General features: G+C 55.3%; 1 protein-coding gene and 1 long non-coding RNA gene across 2 annotated transcripts; one reads left to right on the forward strand and one right to left on the reverse strand.

Moving 5' to 3' along the window:
- Window positions 1-5,580: 5,580 nt before the first annotated feature.
- LOC118536136 (uncharacterized) lies at window positions 5,581-14,069 on the reverse strand. Its single transcript, XR_004917516.2, has 5 exons — window positions 13,364-14,069; window positions 8,051-8,157; window positions 7,067-7,324; window positions 6,381-6,528; window positions 5,581-5,910 (listed from the first exon to the last, which is right to left on the reverse strand). It is a non-coding gene; the product is annotated as an uncharacterized LOC118536136 (long non-coding RNA).
- Window positions 12,903-18,330, forward strand: HOXB9 (homeobox B9). The gene is made up of 2 exons (XM_036092815.2): window positions 12,903-13,637; window positions 16,300-18,330. Exons 1-2 carry the CDS (start codon window positions 13,121-13,123, stop codon window positions 16,533-16,535), a joined length of 753 nt encoding a protein of 250 aa, XP_035948708.1. The 5' UTR covers window positions 12,903-13,120; the 3' UTR covers window positions 16,536-18,330.
- Window positions 18,331-24,749: the final 6,419 nt, after the last annotated feature.

Below are 24,749 nucleotides of genomic sequence, written 5' to 3' on the forward strand. Positions count from 1 at the left end.
TCAATTCCCTATGGCCCACCCCTCCCCCCACAAGGCCATCCCCACCGTGTAGTTGGCCTCTTTCCGGCAGACAATGGGAGGGGGGTGCCCTCAGACCATCTGGCCCCGCCCCTGCACCAGAACTTTGGCCCTGAAAAGGCAGTGCTGTCATTGGCCAAAAGTTCTGGCTCAGCAGGGTCTTCCCCCTTCCCGGATCCCTGGACTAGTTTCTGGGAGCAGAGACCTCTGACTGGCTGCAAGTCAGCGCTGCTGACTGGTGGAGTGCAGCTCTCACTGGAGCCCCAGAGCTTAGCCCAGTGCTAGGCACACAGTAGGCACTCAGACGTTTCTGGAATGTGAAATGAGAGTTCCCACCAGGCAAAGGTCTGATTTGTTTGGGGAGTCACTGAGGCCGATACACGGAGAACTCCAGGGCCTCCTGATGCCCAGGAGATAAACAAGTCCTGGTTTTTCCTGAATTATTTCTCAGATGCTCTGCTTTAATTCCAGCTTTCTGGGCTCGCTATTTCTTTTCTACCTATCCTCTAAGGCAGGATCTTGCTCATTCCAGCAAAGGGAAAAGGCTCATTGAGAAGCTGAATGAGAATATGCCACCACTCCCCAGACCTTTCCCCCACCAGATCCAGATACTTCAGGCTAAAGGGAGTTTGAACCTGAAATGAGCCAGATAATTGCCCCAATTCTCTGTTCCTTATTAAAGAGGTAGTTACAGGCCAAGGGGTTCAAGGGGCCTCACTTTTATGGACATGGCTCTAAGGCAAAAGAATACATTATACATACACAGGCTGAGAACATACCCTCCAACCTAGACTAGTTCTCTGAGAACAAAGCAGTCTTCCTCCTCCCCCCACCCCCGCCATCCTCCTCCCCCTCTTTCCGCCCCTCCTCTTCCTTGTTATTAATAGTTATTATTTACTAAATGCTCCCTGTTCACCGGGCATTGTGCTAAATCCTAGACACACTGTACATTAATTAATCCTTACAACAACCCTAAGAGTTAAGACATCCAGATTTTGCAGCTGCAGAAACTGAGTTACTTTTCCCAGCATAAAGCCTGTGTGTGTGTGTGTGTGTGTGTGTGTGTGTGTGTGTGTGTAATAATGTTGATGTGATCCTGGCAGATCTGAACATTCAAGTGGTATGACAGGGGTGGAAATAGAGAAAATTGTCAATGAGAAGATCTTAAAGTTTTTGAAATATGGAATGTTTTAATAAAAAGCAGATAGTTTCTCCTGCCCTAAAGTGAACAAAGAAGTGATGCAATTAACTGGCTAATTCCCAGCCCCAAATGCTTTCCCTGGAAATGGGCGGATAATGAGGCCGGCAGTATGTTCGCAGTTGAATTCGCCTGATGTTGCTCCATTTCTCGCCCTAACTTTTGCGAATCGATTGGGCAATCACAGTGAGACGCACAGACGCCTCCTGGACGCTCACATACTCGCACGCGCGCGCGCACACACACACACACAAGATTGCTGACACACACAGACCCGAATTTATCCTGCCTCTAGAGTCTTTTATGATTCAGCCTCAGGAATGAAAATAGGGTTTGGCGCGGAATAATGTGCCCGAGGCCGGCTAGGGCGCAGCTGCTCCAGATGTGCTCTCGGTAATTAGGCGTCCACGAGACCCCGTGCCCGGCGGGGAGGGCGCGTCTCGCGGGGCCGCGGACGTGGGCCGGCGCTGCGCCCCTAGCCTGCCCCTTTGCTGCCCCGGCCCCCCGGCGGCCCCCTCGCCCCTCTCCTTCCCTTCCTCTCCCGCAGGGGATTCTCTGGGACCTCTGTCTAAGAGTAACTTTGGAGAGACGTCTCCAAGAAGGCCCCACAGTATAAAATGGCGTCTCCGGCTTGGCAGAAGGAGAGGGACCCCAGTTTCTCCCACCCCGTGCTTCTCGGGTTTGGGGCGTCTCTGAGCTTAGACTCAGAGGGAATGGGTCCCGAACAAGGCTTCTGTTTCCCCACCTGTAATTTGGTTTCCTTTTCCTGTAATTCGACAGGCCATTTGAACCAAGGAGAGTGACCCAACTGTCTGCCCTAAAGGCCTTTCTCCTTTGGGTTTATGGGGCAGTCGTGTATCCGACACCTTCTCTTAGTCATCAGGGCATCTGACAAAGTATTCAAACCTCACAATATCCCAGGGTCGTTTTTCATCCGTGCCTTTGAGGGCCTGAGGGACTTGCCTTGGCTCCCAATCCTAGCTGAGATGCTCCTATATCCGCTTCCAATTCCCTTATGGGCTCCCCCAAATCTTAAATCCAGAAAACCCCAAACTTCCAACACAGACAATCCCCTAAGGCTGCCTTTCTGGAAATGAATTTTGCTTAGTGAGAAAGGCATTTTTGCTGGGGTCGTCATAATGTAAGAACATTCCATTCGGAGTAGAGGACATGTCGTCTAGCCCTGCCTCACCATTTTAATAGCTGCTGTGATCCTGGGCTAACCACTTCTTCAGGCCTCAGTGTCTTCCTTTGCAAGTTGAGGGGAGGGGTTAAGGATTCCGGCGCTGCCCTTGAGCAGGCCCCTGGGGAGATCAAAGGCGATTGGGCTGTGGAAGGCTCCCTAGAGTCGGGAATGAGGGTAGGGGGTGGGGAGCGGATGGAGCCAGGATTAGCTGCCGACTCCTTTCCCAGCCCTCACTGGTTTCATCGTGTTTCTCTTGCTTGGCAGAGGGCGCCAAAGGCGACGCGCCTGCGGCCAGCTCCAGGCCAAGCCCAGCGCGTCTGCGGGAACCGGCCCCTTCACCACCGCGGGACCCAGAGCGGCGCGAGGACTCAACGCCAGGGCGCCGCCTAGAGGTCGGCCGCGGCCTCAGCCTCACCGGCCCGCGACCGCAGAGCTGCTTCCCCAGCGGCGGCCAGAAATCAGGGGACAAAAAATCCAGCCTGGGTCTCAGGGATGCGGCTTCCGGCATTTCTGACTACTCTGAAACCCACGCCTCCAACGTAATGAGCCGTAGAAAGGGAGACGGAAGAAGAAGAAGGCCCAGAAATATTTATTCTCCTTGTGACTCTAACTAAATGCAAGGGGGTCTCAATTTCGGTTTCTCTGAGGATCCCGTGTTCTGCGTCCGTGTCTATTCTGCCTCCTCTCACCATCCAATGCCCAGTCGCCTCCAATTATGCTAGAATTCTGCTTTAGCTTCGAGGGGGCACAAGAGTAGGGAAAAGTTGCCCCTAAATCTTACAGCGTGGTCATCTGCATTTTCAATTCTGAATAATTTGGAGATCGGGGAGAGTATTCAGAAAACATCTGAGGGTGAAGAGAAACATTGCCTAAATGGCCTCTACCCCCTGAGTGGCCGTTAGCTCAACTTGGTCTGAATGGCATTCAGGAGGGTGCCTCTTGGCACCAGCGCCCCTGTTGGTCGGTGTCTGTGTTGGGCATTGAAAGTTGACTCTCTCAGGCCAGGCAACCTCGGAATGAGAAGGCTGGCTGGCATCTGTGGGAATGCATTTGAGGTGTCCGTTCAGCCCCATGCAGAGAGTTTTATTTTTTAAACTGGGATCCATGGCCTGGGTTCTGGGGATGGGGTTGCGGGGGGGGGGGGGAGATAGAAAGCCCTTGAAAAGTGTCTGCAAAATTTGTGTGTGCACAGATCAAGTCTGTTCTATGGCTGTGGCCTCTTCAGCTTTTCCAGACTCTAAGACTCTAAAATGGTTCAATCCCCTTTCCTCAGTCCAAGGAATCACGAGACCCAGGTCAGCGATGGGCAGGGAGCCAGCACACGGACCTGCCCCCACCGTAGGCCTCTAGAGTGGGGCAGGGTGTGTGGGTAATAACAGTCTTGAATGGGGTGGAAACTGCTGGTCCCTGCGTCCTGCCCTCCACCCATTGCTAACAGCTCCCAGAGGCAAATCCTGACAGGAGGGGTGACTGCCAGTAGCTGCCATCACAGTATTTTTAATAAAAATATAATATGATAAAGAGTGAAATGAGGGAGTTCGGGCACATAATAAGGAAGGAGCTGGAGATGCCTCCTCCGGCATATCCTGTGATATGAATATCGGGATGGAAACGAGCTACTTCCTGTCCTCCAGCTGTTAATGAGCTCCCCCCTTCCTCCTCCTGGGTGCAAGGAAGGAGCCAGAGGGCACTGCGCCCATCCCCCACTGGCTGGGGCAGAGTGGGCCTGCCTTTCAGAAAATTTGCGAACCGCAGACCATAGTATTTTCCCTGCTCATTCCATTTTTTATAACTTTATTTTTAAAATTGTCTTTTTCCTTTTTTAAAAAAAAGTAATCCCTATGCCCAACGTGGGGCTCAAACTCACAACCCTGGGCTCAAGAGCCGCATGCTCTAAGGACTGAGCCAACCAGGTGCCCCCATTTTTTATCACTTTAAAAAACAAGTCCCCAGAAGTGTTCTGGGGCCTTTTCTTGGAAGGAGGGTTGGGCGTGGAGTTGGCAGGTCACACAGGGCCGCACCTGTGTGTGTCTGTGGGAAGGAGGGAATGTCAGTGCGCCAAACCCCCACCTGCGTCTGCAGCTGGGCCTCAGTCTTGCACCCCAGGCCTCACTGAACCTGAGTTCATCTTAGCCCTCCAGCGCCTTTTAGACTTGAATCTTTGGTATTTTTTTGGTGAATAACCGTGAGGCATGATCACAATTCCTTTGCTCTCCCGCTCAGAAGTGCACTACCCAGGCCCTTCCAGCAGACAAAGTGAGCAGGAAGGCAACAGCTACACTCCCAATTATCTGGAGCCCACAGCCAAAAGGGATTTGCCTTGGTTTTGATTCACAACGGCCTGATAGCGATTCCAAATCCGGATTCCACAAAGTTTGGTAAAAACAAAAACAAAAACAACAAAAAAAACCCAAAACAAGGACAGAAACAAAACAAGAGCAACGACAACAAACGGTCCAGAGCAGAAGAGAACTATGGAGAGGGCAGTGGAGGTGCGGGCAGAGGTTTTTGTCTGACTTAGAGCCTTTGAAGGAGCCGGACGGGAGCCGGTGGCCGCCCTCTCGGCAGAGGCCAATCTGGACGCTCCTCGGCGCTGGCCGTCACCTCCACTCAGGAAAGAGCAGCCTCTCGGTTTCTCCTCTGGGAGCCCCTGCCCCGCTCAGCCCCTTTAGGCCTTCTGACCCTTTCTCCCCTTCCAGCAAGTACCTGGCCACACAGGGGTGGGGCAGGGCAAAGGTCGGGCAGCTAGAGACGCAGAAAGAAAAAGCAAAAAAACCCGCTTTCGGCGGAAAGATGCAAAGACCGGAGGCCACAAGGCGTGGCGGGCAGAGCCCGGGCGGTAGCAGGAAGGACGCGGCGTCTAACTCGGCTCTGGAGCCGGGCCGAGGCTGTGCGTGGGGGGCTCGGTGAGTCGTCAGGCCAGGCGGTGGCCTCCAGGCCTGGCCGCCGCCCCGGCGAGTCCCGCGAGAAGAGTCCCCGGCGGCGGGCACGGCCGAGGCAAAGTCCCGGGGGCCGGCGGCCGAGGCTGCTTCTCTCCACGCGGACGCAGTCCGCTCGGGCGAAAGAAAGGGGCCGAGGCGGCTGCTTCTGCGGCTCGTAAATTTGTTCCCCCTTCCTTTTAACCCGCCCCCCCGGCCGTCTTTCTTTTCAGGACAGGAGGGGATGTAAACCATTTGAAGTTCATCAACACGGTGAAGTTTTATTGTATTTCCGGTCCCCAAGATTTATACCCGGGAGGGGGAGCGGGCGGCCAGGCAGACTCCTGCGCTCCCTCGGACTTCCCCGCCGGACACGTGGCCACTCGGACCCTCGCCTCCGGGGCCGGGGCGGGAGGGAGCCGGGCCCGGACGGGCACAGGCCGCTGGCTGCGCACCTTCCGCACCTTCCGACGGCCGCTCCCGCCCCGCCGCCGCCGCCGCCGCCGCCCAGGTGAGTCCGCCGCCTCGGCCCGCGGGGCCGCCCGCCCGCTGCGGGGTGTGTGCGTGAGCACCTGCGACGCTGCGGGTGTCTGGAGTGGGGAGAGGTGGCAGGAGGGGACATCGGTGGGGGCGGGGAGAGAAGGGCCCAGGCTGAAGGTCAGGAAGGAAGATGCAAACTTGCTCTCCGCGTCCCAATCTGAGTCCTCAGCCCCTCGGGTTCGTTTATGAATTCGGAACGGACGGTCTTACCTGGGACAGCTCAGCTCTGCAGAGCCAGCCCGCCCCCCCGCCCCCCCAAGACGTTTCTGGCCGGGCGACTTCACAGCGACTCCTCAGGTCAGCCCGCTTCCCCTGCCAGTCATATTCTTCTGTTTGCTCCCTAGTTTTCCTGGTACTTTCTCACACTCGGCTTTTCCGTCTGTGTTTCCTGCAGACACTTTCTCAGCACTCCCCTCCACTCTGTCTATACTGCAGTCTCAAAGCAGGGCTTTGGCCTCTCAGAGCTGCCCTGAGTGACCCTGGAATACAGGCACTAGCCCTCCGGCGAGTGTAGACGCACCTTGATTACAATCTGAAGGTGAGAAATCTTATCTGTGGAGACCTCCAGCTGCAGAGACGGAGGCCGACAGGCGGGGACCAGGCAGGTGTATTGGCGAGGCCTTGCCCAGGCCTGGCGCTGGGCCTAGGGTCCCCATCCACCAGGGCTCCTGGAAGAGAGCAAAAGTCCCTGGAATCTGAGCTGCCAGGCCCAGCTCCAGAGTGGTTTTTCCTGGAGTCCTGCCTCCAGGTCTTTGGACATGTTGTTTACTAGCAACTGGGTTCTGTTGGGGAAGTCGTGGCGGAAAATGGAGTTAGAGGGCCAGCCACTTGGGCGCACAAAATGGCTGCAGGGGCCTGCCCTCAAGGAGCCCTTGACCTGGAGCGTGAACTGGAACTGCTGAGTGAATTAGGTAGTTTCATGTTGTTGGGCCTGGATTTCTGAACACAACGACATTAAACCACCCGACTCACGGCAGTTACTGCTCCTCGCTTAGCTGGAGGAGTGGGGTGCTGGGGAGGGAAGCAGAGTCAGGGCTAGTGTATCACCTTGCGAAGTGGTGACAAGGTTTGAGGTCCCTCACCCAGAAGCAGCAAGGATGTTCCCCCAGAGGAGAGATCTGGGAAGTTACTAGGGTGTCTTTACACTTCTGTATCTTTTCAGTGTGCGTTGGGAGGGAAAGGGGGAATGGGGAGCGTTCCACTCACCAGAGGCACCTTGCTGGGCTGTTCCGCAGAGCCAAAGAAAATGGTGGTTGCGTTTCAAGCTTTCTGCCTTGGGATCTTGGGCTCCTGTCTACATTTAGATTTTCCAGAGTAAGTCTCTCCAACTTGGCAAAATGCTTGATTTCAAGAGATACGGGGGGGGGGGTGGTCCTTGAGGTCTTTGTAACCATTGGAAGGGGGACAGGACTCCACTTCAACAGGAAACTTCAGGTCCTTGAAGAGGACTCAGTATGTCCCATTCTGAAAAGGAAATATCAGGATCCCATGTCGCCTCAGCCTGTGGGCCTCCAGGGTCCTTCCTAGGGCTGCCTAGTGGGGCAGAAGTGGGTCAGAAAAAGTCCTACCTTTCCCAATCCCTCAGCTCCTTCCCCACAAAGTGGCCAAGGCTTCCCCATAGACCCTGGGGCTGGACTGCAGGTTTACCTGGGTCCCAAGGGCCACCCACTGGGAGAGGGGCCTGGCTTGCCTGCTCCAGAGGAGCCCCGGCTGTTGGGCCCTTCATTCCAGACTTATGGACTGACAGGAGATGGAATGGGGGGGTGGGGCAGGGGCAAAGCTGTGATACCCTCTTTGACCCCAACCCATTCGAGGCTGCTGGCTCTCTGCCCAGGAAAGGAAAAACTGGAAGTACTGGAGGAAGGAGGGGGACGGTCCAAAGCATAAGCTAACTTTTGTTCCCAAACTTTTCCCCCCTGCTTGAGGCAGAGGAAATGTGGAAAGGGGCTGGGAAAGAGGCCCCGACCGGATGGGACTCCGGCGCCAAACTGACCTGGGAGGGGGGGTGATCTCTGAACAAGGGGCATCTGCTGGGAGTGGAAGGGCCCTTGGGAGACCCACCCCCAGCCCTGGAAGAAATGCAGCCTTCAATCCACTGTCCTGGTGGGCAAAGGCCAACAACGCTGTTCCTTGACATTTTCTTGTCCTCCAGCCTGGGTGAAGGTGGTCTGGAGCATCTTACTGCCTTACCTTACTTCTCTCTGGGCCTCTCACAAACCTGCCCAGCCACCAGGATCCTAGAGCCTGACTGTCTTCCATCCCTGGTGTCTCTTGGCCACCCCCTCCCAGGAACAGTGCTGTAAAAAGAAAAAAGGGGGATGTTAGAGAGAAAAGAGGAAATAAAGTCTTTGGAAAGCAGAGAGTTTTACAACAGCCACAGGTTTTATGGAAGCAATTCCGTAATAACCTTCTACCTGCTCAGCTCCTTTCCGCCCCGCCTGCCGCCCTCCCCGTTTGGCCTCCTAGATGCCCCCTCCCAAAGAGCCAGCCACCCCCACTGCCTTCCATGTCCCTGATGGCTGAGAGTTGGTAAGAAGATTCCCGAGGTCTGCTTGGGCTGCTGACCTCTCCGTTCCTCCTTTCACTTCTGACATCCTGGGAGGGAGATTTGGCAGGAGATTTCGTTACTTTACAATTAAAATCCCCACTTGGAGGCTTGGGAAGCACTGAGGTTTGAACCCTTGGGTGTAGATTCGATGTGATCCATTTTAGAGGCTGGTTTGGATAAAGGCTGAAGGTTCTGGGGACCAGGGTTTCTTCCCCCAACCGCCCCCCTCCCCGCCACAGCAAGCATCCCCACACCTCTTTCTTTCTCAGAGTGGGTCTGGACTCTGGTTCTGGGTCAGAAGAAATATCCCCGGGTGGTTGGGGACATAGACGTGGGGACCTTTCTAATTTCGTTGGAGACAGCAGTGCTGTGTATGACCCCCTGCAGTTACCTGAGGGCTTTCACATTGCACTCATCTTTGCCCACTGGCCAGATTCACACTTGTGAGGGACACACTTGTGCACAAGTATGGTGCCTTGATTCTTATGCCCATCACTACCATGAAATAGGCATCACACGATGCACACTGTCCCTGCACTTTTGGGTGAGATACGCAGTAAAGGATGTCATGGTCAAACCAAAAAGTCACAAAATTTCATGACCTCTCCTGGGCCAATTCGAGTCATTTCCTTCACCTTCCAGAGAATTATTTTAGGAGAAAGTTGTAAAAGAATTCAGATTTAAGTTATGTGCGCTTGTTTGAGGATACGGTAAATATTTTGCTTAAATATCAAGTCAGCAGATTTTCAAACAAAGCTTCCTAATCAGATAATGTTTTATAGCCAAAATTCAAGTACACGAATACTCAAGTTTTCGCCCTTTCCATAGGTGTGTGATTGTTATAAAAATGTACGCAACAATTTTTGGGTAATAGATCTTCTTATATGAACAGACTTGTAAACCCACATCATTCACAGGGGTTATACACGCATCCACATATGCACCATTGGATCTTCTATATGAATGCCCAAGCACATCCAGTATTATAGTTGGGCATATTTATTTATTACATAGTCTATACACAGCATAGAGCACAGCACATTTGCACACTGGGTCCCCATAAATAAATATTGATTTGAAATATACCTACAGGACACACACGTCTATCCAAATACAACATGCATAAATTTCAGCTTAGCTTATCAGTTATCAAAGTTTAAACACAAACTTTCCCCCTTTTCCCATTTATTGTTTTTCTTTTTGTTTTTCCTTCTCTCTTTTCCTTCCCTCTGTCTAGATTTTCTCTCTCTCCTTATTGACAAGAATCTTTCCAAAAGCCACCCCTGTAACACGGGCACTCACCGGCTGGGCTGGTCCTGGCCAGGCTCGGCCTCTGCTCTCCCCACCTCGGCCTCGCTCTTGGCTGCTCTGGGCCCCAGTGTGGCCCAGGGTTGCAGCTCTCCCCTGCCTGCCCTTCTATGAGCCACCAGTTCCTGGCCCTAGCTGTGTTCAGACGCAGCTCCTGTGCTGGGAATGGCTAGAGGCTGCGAGGGAAGGCAAGGTTTTCCTTCTTTCTCTTTAGGATCTAGGGTGGGGTGGGGAGCAGTTTGCTCTCCGGACAAAGTGATCCCCCCACTCAAGCAACCTCTCTATTAAGCATCTTTAGAAGCTGGACTCCAGGGGCAGCAATCCTGTTTGCCTCCCTCCTTCACGGTGGGTACCATTGTTTGGGAGAGGAAACAAGGTTCTCAAGGCGTCCACAGACCCTCAGAGCACCCAGACAAGGGGCTCCCTCCCAGCTGACACTTTAACCCTTTCCCTGAGCTGGAATTGAGCTCCAGTTTGGGGCAGCAGTGTTTTCTAGAAAGCCTGGCTAGGGTGGGACTATTGCTTGATGCATCTGCATCCCCACCTGGAGGGAAGAGAGCTGGGGTGAAGGGTCCAGGGCGTGGGTGCTTGCTCATTCCCTTCGCTCCAGAGTTCCCTATCCTGAGAAGACAGAGACCTCAAAACCTGTCATTCTGAATTGTCCCCACCCTCCAGTTTTATGAGCAAAGGCGAAGCTCTGGTCTCAGGAAAGAGGCCTGGGTCTCCTCCTTACCCAGCACCTGGGAGCTACCAGGGCTTAGGAGCAACTCCCCATACAGACAGCAACTCACAAACTTAGCCCCCCGTCTGCTGGGACTCTCCACCCTTGGGGGGCACAAGTCCTGAGCCCAAATGTTCATCCTCTAACTTCTTCCCTAAACTAAGTGTCCCTCTGGACTTCTCTCTTATTGCAAAGAGAGGCAGCATCAAAGTCTGGGCCGGGAATGGGAACCAGAAGGGCAGCAGTCAGAGCCCAGCGCCTGCACGGCCTGGGTCTTAAGAACAGCCCAGCGCTGTGGCTTTTCTATAAATAAAAAAGGCCCTGCCCACAGTCCATATGGCCTTTTGGGCCCTAATTTATATACTACAGAAAGTCATATACTCAGCCCGCCATGCTTCATAACACCATTATTTATGGCAGGAGAGGGTTTTTTTTTTCTTTGAAGAATATATTTATTACAGGTAAAGCCAACAGCAGACTCCATACATCTGGCAAATCGAGAACAGGTGCTTTGCCTTAACTGTGATTCATTCGCTCTGCCCGCAGCTTTCTCGCTGTCGAGTTCGGGGAGCTCCCTGGACTTTCCCAAGCGTCCAACCGCTACTTAGAAGAATTTGCATCGGATTTTTGTTTCCCCACTTGGGTCCCATGGAAAGAGCAGATCTTCACGCCGTTTGGTTCCCGATCTGCTGGGCTGTCGCCCTCGGAGAGCTGGGGTGGAAGAGGAGGGGGCCGGCTGGGCACTGGCATTGATCTTTAAAAAATCATTTTGAAATCGCCATAATGTGAAGAAATATGGCGCTTCACCCTCGTATTTCACACGTAATGACACGAGATGGCTTCATTTGGAAAAGAAAAGCGGGCGGGAGTGTGTCTGTGTGTGTGCACAGAGGTGATCCGCAGCCTTCTGCACGGCAGAGGGGTACATGGCCAAAAAGATAAAACCTCAAATTAGAATGGCCCCGCTTTTGTTAAAAGGACAAGGCTGGGGACAGCCTATCGGTTGAGGGCCCAGGGCCCGGCAATGCTGAGAAAACCCGCCCCAGCCTGCTCCTAAACCCACCCGGAGGAGAATCGGGTCTGTCCAGGGGCTGTGCCTCCCTGTGTGCCTACATCACAAGAAGCGACTGTACCCAGGGCAGAAGCTGGAGGAACAGCGGCTGGGAGATGAGCCAGGAAGCCAGCCGGTGGCCCCAGGGGAGTCCCAGCGCAGGGCCGCATAGTAGATACCAATAAAACGGGCTATCTGAAAGCTCCAGCCAGAGTTCACAGGAGGGAAGGCGACGGGTGGTCGGGAGACTGACCCGCAGGCTCTCTGTCTACACTGGTACCTAATACCGATATTTGGAAATCTATCAGGACGGCAATGCCGGGCGAGAGGAGCCATCCAGAAGAGGCAAAAACTCACTGGTCCCCTTCTTCCCTGGGTGTCAGGGGAGATAACCATGGGACCCCTGTCCATACCTCTGCTCTGCTGACACTTTAGGGAAGTTCCCTTAACCCTTTCTCACATTCAGCTCCCCCAACGGGCAATTTTAAGGGCCTGGGCAGTTACCAGGGAAAGGAAGGAGTCATGGCTATGCCCCCACCCCCGGAACCCCATACTTCCCTCTGAGCAAGGCCAGAGAGAGACCCTAGAAATTTAAAGGAGCTTTGGCTAGTTGTATTAAACTCTTTTAGAGGCTCAACTTTCCAGAGCCTGATGAATACCTTCAACCTCATGTAGGTTCTAATTTTAGGATAGCTAAATTTTAGGACCAGATCATTGGACACGCACCCCCTTTGATTCCCCTGTCTCCTCTCTCAGCTACGGAGGGGTCAGGAGAAGCTCCCAGGCCTATAAACCTCCCAACATAGTCACAGAGAACCCTCCAAAGCAGATAACGCCCTATAACCCCCCCCCCAACTTCTCCCCCATCCCCTTTACTTCATCTCCAATGGATTGCCGCTGCACTGCTGTTTAATAAACATCTTGTGTCAAGGGGACAGAGGAGAGGAAACGAGGCCTGCGGGGTGGAGTGGCAGTGCTTTGGGGGGGGGCGGAGAGGACCACCTCCTCTTTAATTATGCTGTGGGCCTCTCGGTCTCGCCCCAGGCTGGCTCTCTCCCTCCCTCTGCCCAGCTCGCCCTCGCTTCCTCCCGGACCCGCCTGGGGAGAGGGCTCCACAGCCTGCATCCCTCCCGAGGCAGCCCGCTGCTTTCCCTCCGCCTCTCCTCCGCCCCCGCCGCCCCATGTCGAGAACAACCCCCCTTCCTGCAAAAGGGGGGGGCGCGGGCGGGCGGGCGGCCGGCAGCTCGGGCTGAGGTTACGTGGCCGCCGGAGCCCTGACGTGATAGCACATTGCATCAGCATAAAACAATCCATCCTCGATATGGAATGCGGTGCGGACGGATGACAGCGAGAGCGCAGCCCCCTCGCCCGATTGATTTATGTTGGAGCTGACGCTTTATCAGGCAGTCGGAAAAACTTTGACCAATCATTTTGCAAGGAGCGCTGAGCCGGGCTGCTCCACTGTACTTTGTTGGCTGAGAAGTTGAGCGGGGGGTGGGGGTGGGAGGGTGGGGGGCTGGGGGGGTCGCGTCCGAAAGCCCTCACACCGGTCTGGGTGCCACCTCTCCCTGCTTGGGCGCCGCCGCGCGAGCGCTTCCCTTCCCCCTGCGAGCGCCCGGATAATGTCTGAGAATGTCCATTTCTGGGACGCTTAGCAGCTATTATGTCGACTCGATCATAAGTCACGAGAGTGAGGACGCTCCTCCAGCCAAGTTTCCTTCCGGCCAGTACGCGAGCCCCCGGCAGCCGGGCCACGCGGAGCACCTGGAGTTCCCCTCGTGCAGCTTCCAGCCCAAAGCGCCGGTGTTCGGCGCCTCCTGGGCGCCGCTGAGCCCGCACGCGTCCGCAAGCCTGCCGTCCGTCTACCACCCCTACCTGCAGCCCCAGGGCGTCCCGCCGGCCGAGAGCAGGTACCTCCGCACCTGGCTGGAGCCGGCGCCGCGCGGCGAAGCTGCTCCGGGGCAGGGCCAGGCGGCGGTGAAGGCGGAGCCGCTGCTGGGCGCGCCTGGGGAGCTGCTCAAACAGGGCACGCCCGAGTACAGTTTGGAAACTTCGGCGGGCAGGGAGGCCGTCCTGTCTAATCAAAGACCCGGCTACGGGGACAATAAAATTTGCGAAGGAAGCGAGGACAAAGAGAGGCCGGATCAAAGTAAGTTATAAAAAGTGAGGAAATACCAGGCCGAAGGGCAGGCGAGGGGGAGGGGAGGGGAGAGGCAATAAACTGCGGACAATGTGAAGGGAGACCGCGGCGGTGGCCGGAGAGCGAGCGGGGGAGGAGGGAAGAGGGAGCAAGGAGGCGAGCAAGCGGGGTGTCCCCGAAGGGGAGACGGGCCGCTGGAGGAGCGCCGCCCCCACGGCTCCGCGTCCGGGAGGGGAACTGGGGCGCAGGCACCGCCTCGCTGCTCTCTCGGCCTCCCTTCCCCCACTCCCCCGGGGCTCGGGCTCCGAGCCCGGGGAGGAGGCTGACGACCGCCGGCCGGGGAGAGGGGCTGGCGGGGCCGGGGACCGGGCGGCAGCCAGCGAGGCCGGGAGCCCGCGCGGGGCTGCCCAGGGCCGCGCGGCTGGCAGAGCTCCCCGCGCCACGCGCAGACCGTAAAAGCCGGCCAAGGGGAAGTGGGAGGGGGCTCATTAGGATTTTATTTGCGATGCAACAGCTTGGCGGAGGATCGTTCCTAGCAGATCTCGCGCAGTAGCCGCTCACGGTCCGCAGCCGGCGCCGGGAGGGGCGGGGAAGCCCAGGACCCGGTGACTGAGCCCCCTCCCCGGATGCGCCGGCCCCTCCCCGGGAGCCTTCCCTCCGGCCGCCCCCTCCCCTCCTTGGCATCCTCGGCCGGGTTGCAGCTTCCTTTTCTGCAGCCCCCGCTGCGCCCCGCGGGGCTCCCTAGCCCCAGCCGGAGCTGTCCGCCTCTCGGGGAGTCCGGGAATCGCTTCTGAACTTCGGGGCCGACAGCCAGAGTGGAGAAGGAGAGATCCCGAAGGGACCCTGGGGAGAGGAAGGGTGGGGGGGTGGGAAGAGAGGCTTGCGGAAAGGCGGAGAACTTTCCCCTCCGATGGTAGTTACTCCTCATCTCCCACTCCCCCAGAAGCACCCCCGCCAGGAACCCAAGTCTGGCTAATTTCCAGGAGGCGCTGCTGGCTGGATGTGGGGGTGGGGGGGGGGAGTCTCATATTTTTCGTTTGTAAGGTTGAGAAAGGCAAATTGGTTGGGGGCTCTTAGCCCCAAACAATAACCCCCAGGCTGGCCGGAACAAGTCCTCACCCCTTACTCTTTTGGGCGAGCGAGGGTCAGATTTTTTTTCGTCTCTGCTTGCCCTGCCAGATTTCCCATCAACATAGTGGCCCACAGGCCCTTTGGGGCGTCCTCGTCTGCTGGAGGATAGAGGGCTGTCCCACTCCCCTGAGGTCCCTGCAGGGTGCTACCTCCTCCAGCCAGCCGGGGTTAAGAACCAGAACTAGCGTTTGGGTAACACAGGCTCTTCCCAAAACCTCCGGGCTCACACCCAAACAGACCCCCCACCCCAAAGCCCCAAACTCTGCCTGGAAAGCCCATTACTGCAAGGCCGTGGTTTGGCTAGGATCAATTATTAACAGTTTTTTTCCTCTTTCATATTTAATGCGGCTGCGGGTCCCATCCCAGGCAATCACATTAAGGAAATAGCACTGCAAATTGGTAAGACACGGTACTTAGTGTAGGAGGAACCAGATTATTTTTTAAAAATATATTCAGTGCTTTTCATTTGGGGAGAAGAATCTAGCAAAGGGTGGCTGTTATTTTTAATTGGGTCTGCTTTATTTGGCAACTTTTCTGAGTTCAGGAGGGTAGGGAGAGAGACGGTAAAGGAGACGATCCTGTATATATTTTTGTTTCCTCTCCCCCCCCCACTCAATTACCCCTTTCTCTGCTCTTCCTCCCATGGAACCAGTTGGAGTTAGGTGTGCTGTGAAGGGCTTTCTGTTACCCCCACATCATCCATGGCTCCCCACCTTGGGACTGGAGTAATCTTTCTTCCCAATTTCCCTGAACTTGCTTTAACCAAACTGCGAGCTGAGCAGGAGCGGAAAAGGAGAGACTATTGCAACCATAAGTTATCTGTGAGCCCCTGGCGCTCCCTTGTCCACAGGCTGGAGTTGATAAATGGTTGCAATTGGGTTGCATGTGAATTGGAGTGTGCTGGATGTTTGCGTCTCTAAGTGCAGACCCATGTTTGCGGTGTGTGCGTGGGGGGGGGGGACAAGTTATCTACAGACCCACATGCCTGCTGCCATGTGGCCAAGGGATGCAAGCTTGTGATTAAGGCAGGGTGCACTCTGACTGGGCTGGAGAGCCAGGAGCTTTCTCGGCTGTGGCTGAATAGAAGCCGCTCTCCCCCAGCCCAACCCTACTCTAACGCCCCCAGACCCAAGGCCAGGACCCTCCAGGTCAACCACCTCTGGTTATTCTGGTGATGCCAGTGTGTGTGTGTGGGGGGGGCGTGCTTTAGCCATGTTGGGCTTTGACCTGAGTCCTGACCAGTGGGGACCCAAGTGGAGAAAGAGATTGAGAGAGGACCGGAGGCAGGCAAAGCTTTGGAAATGCTGAGAAGCCTCGTACGTGTTTAGCTCCACTCTGTCCAAGTAACTCTCACCTGAAGGTGTCAATAGCAACTCCTGGCCCATCTCTGGGGCACCTTCTGGGAACTTGAAGGCCCAGGTCCCCTCTCTGCAATGCAAGATGGGGAGTGGAGGCCAGGGGTACGTCCTTTTGGAAGGAGAACATGGGGGCCTTTCATCCCCCCTTCCTTTCTTTGATTCTATCGCTGCTTCTCTTTCAGCCAACCCCTCCGCCAACTGGCTGCACGCTCGCTCTTCCCGGAAAAAGCGCTGTCCCTACACCAAATACCAGACGCTGGAGCTAGAGAAGGAATTTCTGTTCAATATGTACCTCACCAGGGACCGTAGGCACGAAGTGGCCAGACTCCTCAATCTGAGTGAGAGACAAGTCAAAATCTGGTTTCAGAACCGGCGGATGAAAATGAAGAAAATGAATAAGGAACAGGGCAAAGAGTGAAGACCCCCCCCCCAGCCCTCCCCGCCCCTTCCCCATCTCACGCGTATTTATAAGTGATGGCTACAGGGCCAGTGCTGTCTGGGATGTATTCAAGTGAATGGGGAAGGGAGTCTTTCTCCTCCAAGTCCTTTTCTGCATCTAGAGCATCTCCTTTCCTTTGCCCTTTTACCTGTCCTTCTCTTCTCCCTGAGCCTCAGAAGGAAGTTTTGTTGATTTAGAAGGTAGACATGTAGTTGGCTTCTAACAAGGTGATGGGCCACAAGGAAAGAGAGACCCTAGTCAAGCCCCCCTAGCAATCCCCTTAATTTTTCTGGGAAGCCCCAGGCCCTCACTTCCAGCCTACCTATCTCCACCCCCTACCCGCACCCACCCCAAAGTCACCCAGGGACACTCCAACTGCATACAGCCCAACAGAAGCCCACATACATAAAGCCTGGAGCCCACAGTAATAACGGGGAAAGCTCACAGCCAACACTCAATGAAGTGACACCCCAAATTCAGACCATCGCACCCCAAATCTGGCAGAACAGCCCTCAGACCACCAGCAAGCCCAGATTTTACCTTTGACACAAGTAACACATCAAGAAGATGTCTAGAGACACATTCCTGAATGAGGCTCTGTAGCCCAAAGGGCTCAGCATCACAATACCATCTCTATGGAATCCCCAACTGTACCCCCTCTGGACCCAAGGGCAAATGGGGGTAAACTCAGCCCCCAAGCTGGGGGGCTAGAAGGGGCAAGGAAAGGCAGCAGTGGTCTTATGAAGGTATCCTAGGACTTATGAAGGTGTTCCACACACACACACATTTTGTGGCAGGAAATGTTTAATTCTGCATGTTGTTTTCCTCTCCTTCCAACAAAAGGAGGTCAAATCGTGGGTCGTAAGCCTTGACAATGTCGTCCGTCCGTTCATCTGTGCCCCGCTGGACAGAGACTGTAGTTTCTCTTGCTCTCCAGCGGCCCTGCATCCTTCCACATCCTCCCCAGCTCTGAAATCAACTCTGTTCGGCCAAATCCACCTTGCACCAGCGAGTTAAGCGGCCCCTTGTAGAATGCCCCCCCCCATCCACCCTCCATCCCCTGCTAGCTCAACCCTACTAGAGGCAGGAAAGCCAGGTCTGGAGAGTCCTATTGAGAATTTATTGTGAATCGATTCCCAAGCTCCCTTCCGGGATAACTTGTGGAGGACCGGGAGGAGCAAAGGCTCCAGCGCGAGGAGCCTGGCGCATTCCTCCCCATCCTGCCCACCTCTCGACCCAAGCGGAGGAGCCTGGGGCTCGGCGGCTGCCTGCCCCAGCGCAGAACGAGACCTGCCCCGGCGCCGGCCTTTGCCTCCCGCAACTCGGGCCTGGATGGCGGTCTGCTCGGCTGCTGCGCGCGCTTCTGGGCAACGCGGTCCCGCGTGCAAAGGAAAGAGGCGAGATCGCACCTAAGCATCGGCCCGAAGCTTACTCTCTGCTTCCCTTCTTCCCCCCTGCTCCCCCATCTGTCCAGTCCCCTTCAATTCCATGAACTCTTCTTGCTCCTGCTTCTCCCGACCCTGCAAGGGGACATTCCAGTAGAACTTTTTTTGCTTTGTCGGTGGCTGTCGTGAAATTGTGCTGTGTTTTGTGATTTCTTTGGGGGTGATCGTCTCGTCTGTTTTCAGTTGTCGCTTATATGGGAGGGTTGTGGGTGGGAACGGGGAGGGCAAGGGGCCTAGAGCTCTGATTGTTTGTTTTGGAAGAAAAAAAAAACAAGAAAAAGAACAAAAAAATATATATCACTCTAGAAAATAAATCTCTCCTTGTGTCTCATTCTGTGTTGGCTCTCCTCACCTGGCCAGAGGTAGAGGTCCTAGTTCCAAGAGGGCAGCTTGGAAAAAACAGAGACTCCCGGGCCCAAGAGGTGTCTCCTTAGACCTTGCAGAGCAGGCTTCCTGGTGGAGCTGAGAACTGGTCTGGACCCAAGGTCCCAAGACCTCTGCTTAAAGTGAGCAAGAGCCTTCCAGCAGGAGAGCTGGGAGACCGGAGGGTGGTGGAAGGAAAGATGAGTGGTTTGGAGACGGGTCTCGTCTGCAGTGAGCAATATCTTCCTCCAAAGTGGCACTGGAGACCTCCCTACCAACTCCAGAGCCAGAGGGAAGGCAAGGCCTGCCCTGCTACTGCTGGAAGCAGTTCCTCTCTCAGCTGCCCGAGAACATCACCTTGGTTTGGGCACTAACTTCCTTCACCCATTCCCTGCAGCCGGGCTACTGGGCCTAGATAGAGGCCTTAGGAAGACCAGGCTGTCCTTCCTTCCGCTCAAAAGGAGTGAACCTCTGAGGGTTCTGGCCCCCACCTGGAATCCGAGGCTCGGATTTGAGCCACAGGGTAGCAGCCTTGGTGGAAAGCGGGTGGTTTGGTAAGGGGAGAGGCCTGGGCAGGCAGCTCCCATAGATAGGCAGGGAGAGGAGATTGGGAGTGCAACAGAAGTGTCTCCAGAGGGGGGAAAAATCTCTCCCCAGTCGGACCTCAAAACTAAATTTGGTTGCCAGAGGCACCTTTCTGTCCCCATCAGACCGTGGTATCCCCTCCAGAGCCTCTTAGGAAGATCGCTGCTCCCCGCGGCCTTGCCCGTCTCAGCCAGGCGTTCGGATTGGGCTTCTGCCCGCCCGGCTGGCTCTGGGGTACCGGCCGGCCGCCGGAGCCTCCCGCCAGGCCCATCCCAGCGGCGCTGCAGCCCGCCGAGCCCCCGAGGGTTGGGGGAGAGGTGGGGACAAAGCATGGTCCGAGTGAGAGGCGCCTGGAAGCGAAAAGGCCAGGCCTACCCCTCTCCAGCGAACGAAAGATATAATCGGACAGATAGCCAAAGGCAGGAGAAAGCGAAGCTCCTGGGCACGGCCCTGGGTACGGTCCTCCGAGGAGGGTTCCATTCGGGTTATAAAATGAATCTCGCTTTAGAGCTTGTGTAGACTAGGCTCCCTCCCCATCCTGGGCGCCCCGGAGCGAGCCGGCGCGGAGGGTGAGCCGAGCAGGCAAGCTTCCGCCGAGAAGAAACGCAGAGGCGCGGCTGGAACCGGACGGAGAGCGGCGGGGCAGGGGGCGAGGCCTCCCGGGGAAGCCTCCGCGGCGTCTGCGTCCCGAGCCCGGGGTGGCTTCTTTAAAGACAAACAAAGGCGAAGATGCGGAGGCTGGGAAGCCGGAGATGGGGAAATCTGTTGTCATAAAAGAGAGCGAGCGATTCAGAGAGGGAGACCGCGAGAGTGCGAGACGGAGAAGCCGGGAGAGGAATTCAATGCCGTGTGCGCAGCAATAAAAGAATATGACCGCTATAAAAGTTTATAGCGTATAAATTTCTGAAGGTTAAGAAACTAAACAGCAGCAAAGCAAACAGTGAGGGGAAACTTTCCGGAGCTGAGAGAGCCGCAGCTGGGCCTGGGCTCTGGGGCTGGCGGGCGAATGGGTGGGCCAGGCTCCGGAGCCCCCACCCTCACCCGTCCCGGGCCGCGGGGCTTGGGGTTTGGGGTGGGGGGGCGCCCAGGGGGCAAAGAGGGGAGAAGGGGGACTGGGGAGGGAAGAACACTTTGTTGTCACACAAGCTTCAGAGAACGCAATTCGGACTCTTCTCTTTGTTCTTCACACCCCCTCCAGAATCGGGCGTCATAAACGAGAAGCCCCCTGCGCACACGCGCGCGCGCACACACACATACACACACACACACACACACACACACACGGGTCCGGCGGGGCCAGACGTCTGGGCGCGGGCAGCCTCTTGATCCTTTTACAGCCCCCTCCCACCCTCCCAGGCCTCTTCTCTTCCCCCCCCCCCCCGCAAAAAAAGCCCAATTGTTTCTCCTCAGAATTTGAAACAATCGTGTTGGGTTTGAAAAGTGCTCGGCTCCCCCCTTTTACGGGCCATAAAGGGCGCACTGCCTGGCGGTCTCCGCCAGAAATTAGGGGCTTGCGGGGGGGCGGGGGTCAGTACGAGAGGAAAAAAGCTTATGGTTTCTTTTTTCCCTTCCTACCCCCCTCGCCTTTTTTTTTTTTTTTTAGCTTATCTGCACAATTTCATGAGCCATTTCCTGATTTCCGATGTCTTTTCTCTCGCCTGCTCTCGTTTCCCTCCCCCTTTTCTGCTAATAATGAAAGTTTCTCCCGCTTGTCGCCTCGGTGGCTGGCTCTCCGGAGAAACTGGCCGAACCGGTGGCGGCGGCGGCGCCTTTTCTCAGGACGGCCGCTAGATGGCACCCTTGCTCCACGCGAAAATCCCCGGAGCGACGGCTGCGGACTGTGGCGGCTGCACATCGCACCTTGGTCGGCCCGGAGTCTGTGAACTGAGCGCTACCGAAAGTCATGAATAATTTGCGCGTAATAAAAATATAGGGTTCATTATGGCCGTTCCCCCCGTTTTATAGATTTCAGATATAGCGTATTGCGTCCCCCCCAATGGTCAATTTTCTGAGTTTTCCCCAGGAGGAGGTCTCAGTGCTTCTCACCCAGTTTCTGTGGTCGGTGGGGCAACAAATGCATGAAAACGGGGAATAGTAATAATAATAATAATAAAAGAAAAATGGGCAAAATAAAAGAGGAGAATTAGTTCGGAAAAATGAGATTTTCCGGGAGGGGGGCTAGAGGAATATCTGCGGATGCGGGTGAGCAGGTCAGGTGAAAGGGTCGAGCGGGCAGAAGAAGGTCGGATGGAGAGGAAGCTGCCCCGAAACGGGATCAGCAGCAGAGGGAACCGGGTGAGCCAGCCCGCGGTGTGTGGGGTACACCTTGGGGGGTGGTGCAATGGATCCCCGGCTTTGGTGGGGATTCGGAGGTGCCCAAAGCGGGCGGAGCGGATCAGCACGGACAGAGGCTTCAGAGCTTTTGTACGCGTCCGGGGCTGGGCGCGCGCCGGGTGAGCCAGGCGCGGGGCACGGGCTCCCCAGGACCGCGAGGCGCGGGGAGGTCTCGTATGTTTTCTCGGTTGTTCTGCGCGCCCCAAGTTGGGCAGCCCAAAAAGTGTGCGTTTGCCGGATGGATGTGGGAGCAGGCACGGCGGCAGGAAGCAGGAGCCCGATTCTCGCCGCGTTCCGTGGTTTCCAGGTGGGAGCTCAGGCTCCGTGCGCCGCGGCCCCGGCAAACCTAGGGGACAAGGGTCCTTTCGCAATTTAACAGCTGGAGGCCTGGACTCGGGCAATTTTCCTTCTGAGACCCGCGCGCTGTCTGCCCATAACCCTTTTAATTCCAAATCTCCCATTTCCTCCCGGCCCAGCCTGATCCGTGTCCCCCATCCGGACAAACCTGCCTGAGAAACACACAGCCCCCTCCTTAAAATTAGCCCCGCCGCGGTCTCTCTTCTCTTCCCCCAGGACCTGGTGCAAAGAGGGAAGCAGAGTTTCTCAACTTGAGTTTCTCTAATAAATCTGCGCTCCGTTGGGTGTTTATAAATTATCTCCTCGCTCTTTCTTGTTTTTTCTTATAATAGAAACATTTTCCTTCCATCAGGAATTTCTGGCACCGTGTAGGGATGATTTAGAACAAGCCATTGAATTTCTCCCTCACCGGTGAGTCCTCAAATCATGACCATAAAATCCCCCGCACTTGATAAAAATGTTCTCTTCGGCAACAACTTAACTCTGCCTTCCAGCTGCCTCATCGCCCCCTCAGCCTCGCACTGAAAATCCAAGACCCTGGTTCTCTCCCCGCCTCTTCTCTGTTCCCTTTCAGCCCCTCTCCCATTCTCCCGATTCACTTTTGAAGGACCAAGTGGCTCTACTGGGAACTTCCCCTTGGAAAAAGCTGATGGTTTCATTTTTTACAAAGGTTGGGGTAAATGGGATCCCCCCCCCAAAGCACCCTTCCAAAAGCAAACCACTCTCTGGTGAATAAACAATGGCTTGAATGTATTTGTGAAGCCTCTACCTTTGTTCCTAGAAATTTTCCTTCTTTCTCCCTCTCTCTCCTTCCCTTCTTTCTTTCCTTTCCTTGGCCAGTGAGCCGATTCAGGAAGCCATTGGTTGGAACCTTGGGACTGGCGCCTTCAAGAACCTGGCCACCACCCTCCGTAGGCCAGACAGGCTGGGGAAGGCAAAGGCAGGAGGGGGTGGTGCCCACGCAGCTCGGCCCTCTAGGCTGTGCCTCAGGCCCCAGGTCCCCAGGTCTGGAGAGAGAGTTGGGTTTAACTACAGGCTCCCCAAGGGGAGAGGAGAGAAACTGGGGACTCTGTGGCCTTGCTGCATCCAAATCCCCTCTACCCCAAGGTCAGTTTAGGTAGTGATGATGGCTCAAAGGTCGCTGAAAGCTACAAGTTCCCCCGCCCCATACATACACTCTGCAGCCTCTACCTAGAGCAGAGGAGAGGACAGGACCGCAAGCCTCAAACCAAGCACCTGGGCCTCAGTGTCCCGCAGCGGCCTCCGTGGCCCTTCCCTCCCTTTGATGTGCTCATAGGCTCGGTGGTGCCCCCTCACCCTAGGGTGCCACAGAAGGTGCGGAGGGCTGGCCTGGAAGGTTGGGGAGCCAGTTGAACTTGGTTAGTAGGTCCCAAGGCCTGGGTGCAGGAGTGGGACAGCCCAGCTGGGTGTCATCCTGCCAGTGGCACCAGGCCCCTCTCCCATCTCACAAACTTGGTCCCCCAAAGCGCTGACTGGAGACCCTCCTCTCCATCCCAGCACTTCTCTCCAGGCCAAGGAGGTTGTGCACAGCTGCGGATTTGGCGGTTGCTGGGCGAACTTTGCTCCCTGCTTCACCACTGCCCATTAAGCAGAAAGTTTCTTTCCCCCCTCCTGGTCCCTCCTCATGCCCTGCGGGACCCCTTCTCCAGAGAAAATCCTTGCTTGTTTGTTGAATGAGGGAGAGTGGGTGCGTGGCCTGGGTGGAGCAGAGAGGAGGTGGTTTGGGGGCTGGGGGGGGTGGTAGGTAGGGGCAGGTGCTGGCCCCAACTGAAGGAGGTGAAAATCTCAGAAAAGTCACCGTTTGCGCCGAAAAAACCCATAATCGTTCTCATTTTGGCTTCGTCACCCCCACCGCGCTGCAGTCGGGCGGCGGGGCGTTCGAAGCTGCAGTTTTATAGCTGTAGAGGAAAGAACTCGTAAAATGCTAACAGCTTTTATGCGCTGCGGCATAAACAACAACAGACTCCGGCTTTATTGCGTTTTATAGTTTGTTAAAGAGTTTACAGCCGTTTTTTGGGGGCCGGTTACCCAGCCAATTCCCTCCACACGATAGTTAAACGTTTATCAATAATAAGGAAATTGATCATTAAAGCCTTAAATATGACTACCTCGTTTGTTTGAAAATATGTTTAGGAGAGGAAGCTGTATGATTTGATAACTTGTATTAAAATACCAATTACATTTATAGGACCTTTTAAAACTCGGCGCAATTAAACCGTGTTCTTTTACATTTTTCCGAAGCGACCCTGACATTTAAAAAGACTCCAACTGCCTCGTTAAAATCGCGAAATTAACAGCGTGCCTACGCCTGGCGCGTTGTGTATGTGTGTGTGCGTGTTTTTTTTTTCTGTGACTCCCCCACATCAGTCTTTGGGGGTGGTCTGCGAAGGTATTTGATTTGTTGTGAGGCAAGAGATATCTCATTAATGTAGGTAGTTAAACAGATTTAATCCGTATTCATTCTCTCTCTCACCCCCTCTCCCTCTCCCCCTCTCTCTCCCTCTCCCCCTCGCTCTCCCTGGGTGTTTTTTTTCTTCCCCTCCTTTTTTTTTTTTTTTCCGCTCTCTCCTCACTCCCTGGCGCTCTCTCGCTCTAGCTCTCTCTCTCGCTCGCTCTCTCTCGCTCGCACCCTCGCTCTGCGTTCTGTCCGGGAGGAGTACGGAGAAGCCAATAGGATGCGGGGTCTCTAATGGATGCAAATGATCATGAAAAGACAGTGCAAAATATGAAACAACTCATTTGCAGGGAAGTAAATCACCGAAAACTGTTTATGAACTGGCATCCCTTCTTCGAAATGTAAAGCGAGGACCTCTTTAAGTGGCGGTATATTTTTGTTTGGGGGGTGGGGGGTGGGGGGAGGGCGAGCGAGCCGCGGCTGCCATGCAAGCTTAGACTTTTGGAGGCTTCGCTGTCCTTTTCTATTCCTGGAAATCACAAAAAGTGTGGCGGCTTCGAGATCTTCTTCGCCTTTTCTTTCTTTTCTTTTTTCCCCCCCTCCTCCCTTTCCCTCTCCTTTCCTGGCGAGGGTGACTAGGAGCCGGCGAATCCGCGTTTTTTTTCTCTCTCTCTCCCTCCCTTTCCCCCTCCC

This window comes from Halichoerus grypus, chromosome 2 (assembly GCF_964656455.1).
Source record: "Halichoerus grypus chromosome 2, mHalGry1.hap1.1, whole genome shotgun sequence".
NCBI classification, from domain to species: domain Eukaryota; kingdom Metazoa; phylum Chordata; class Mammalia; order Carnivora; family Phocidae; genus Halichoerus; species Halichoerus grypus.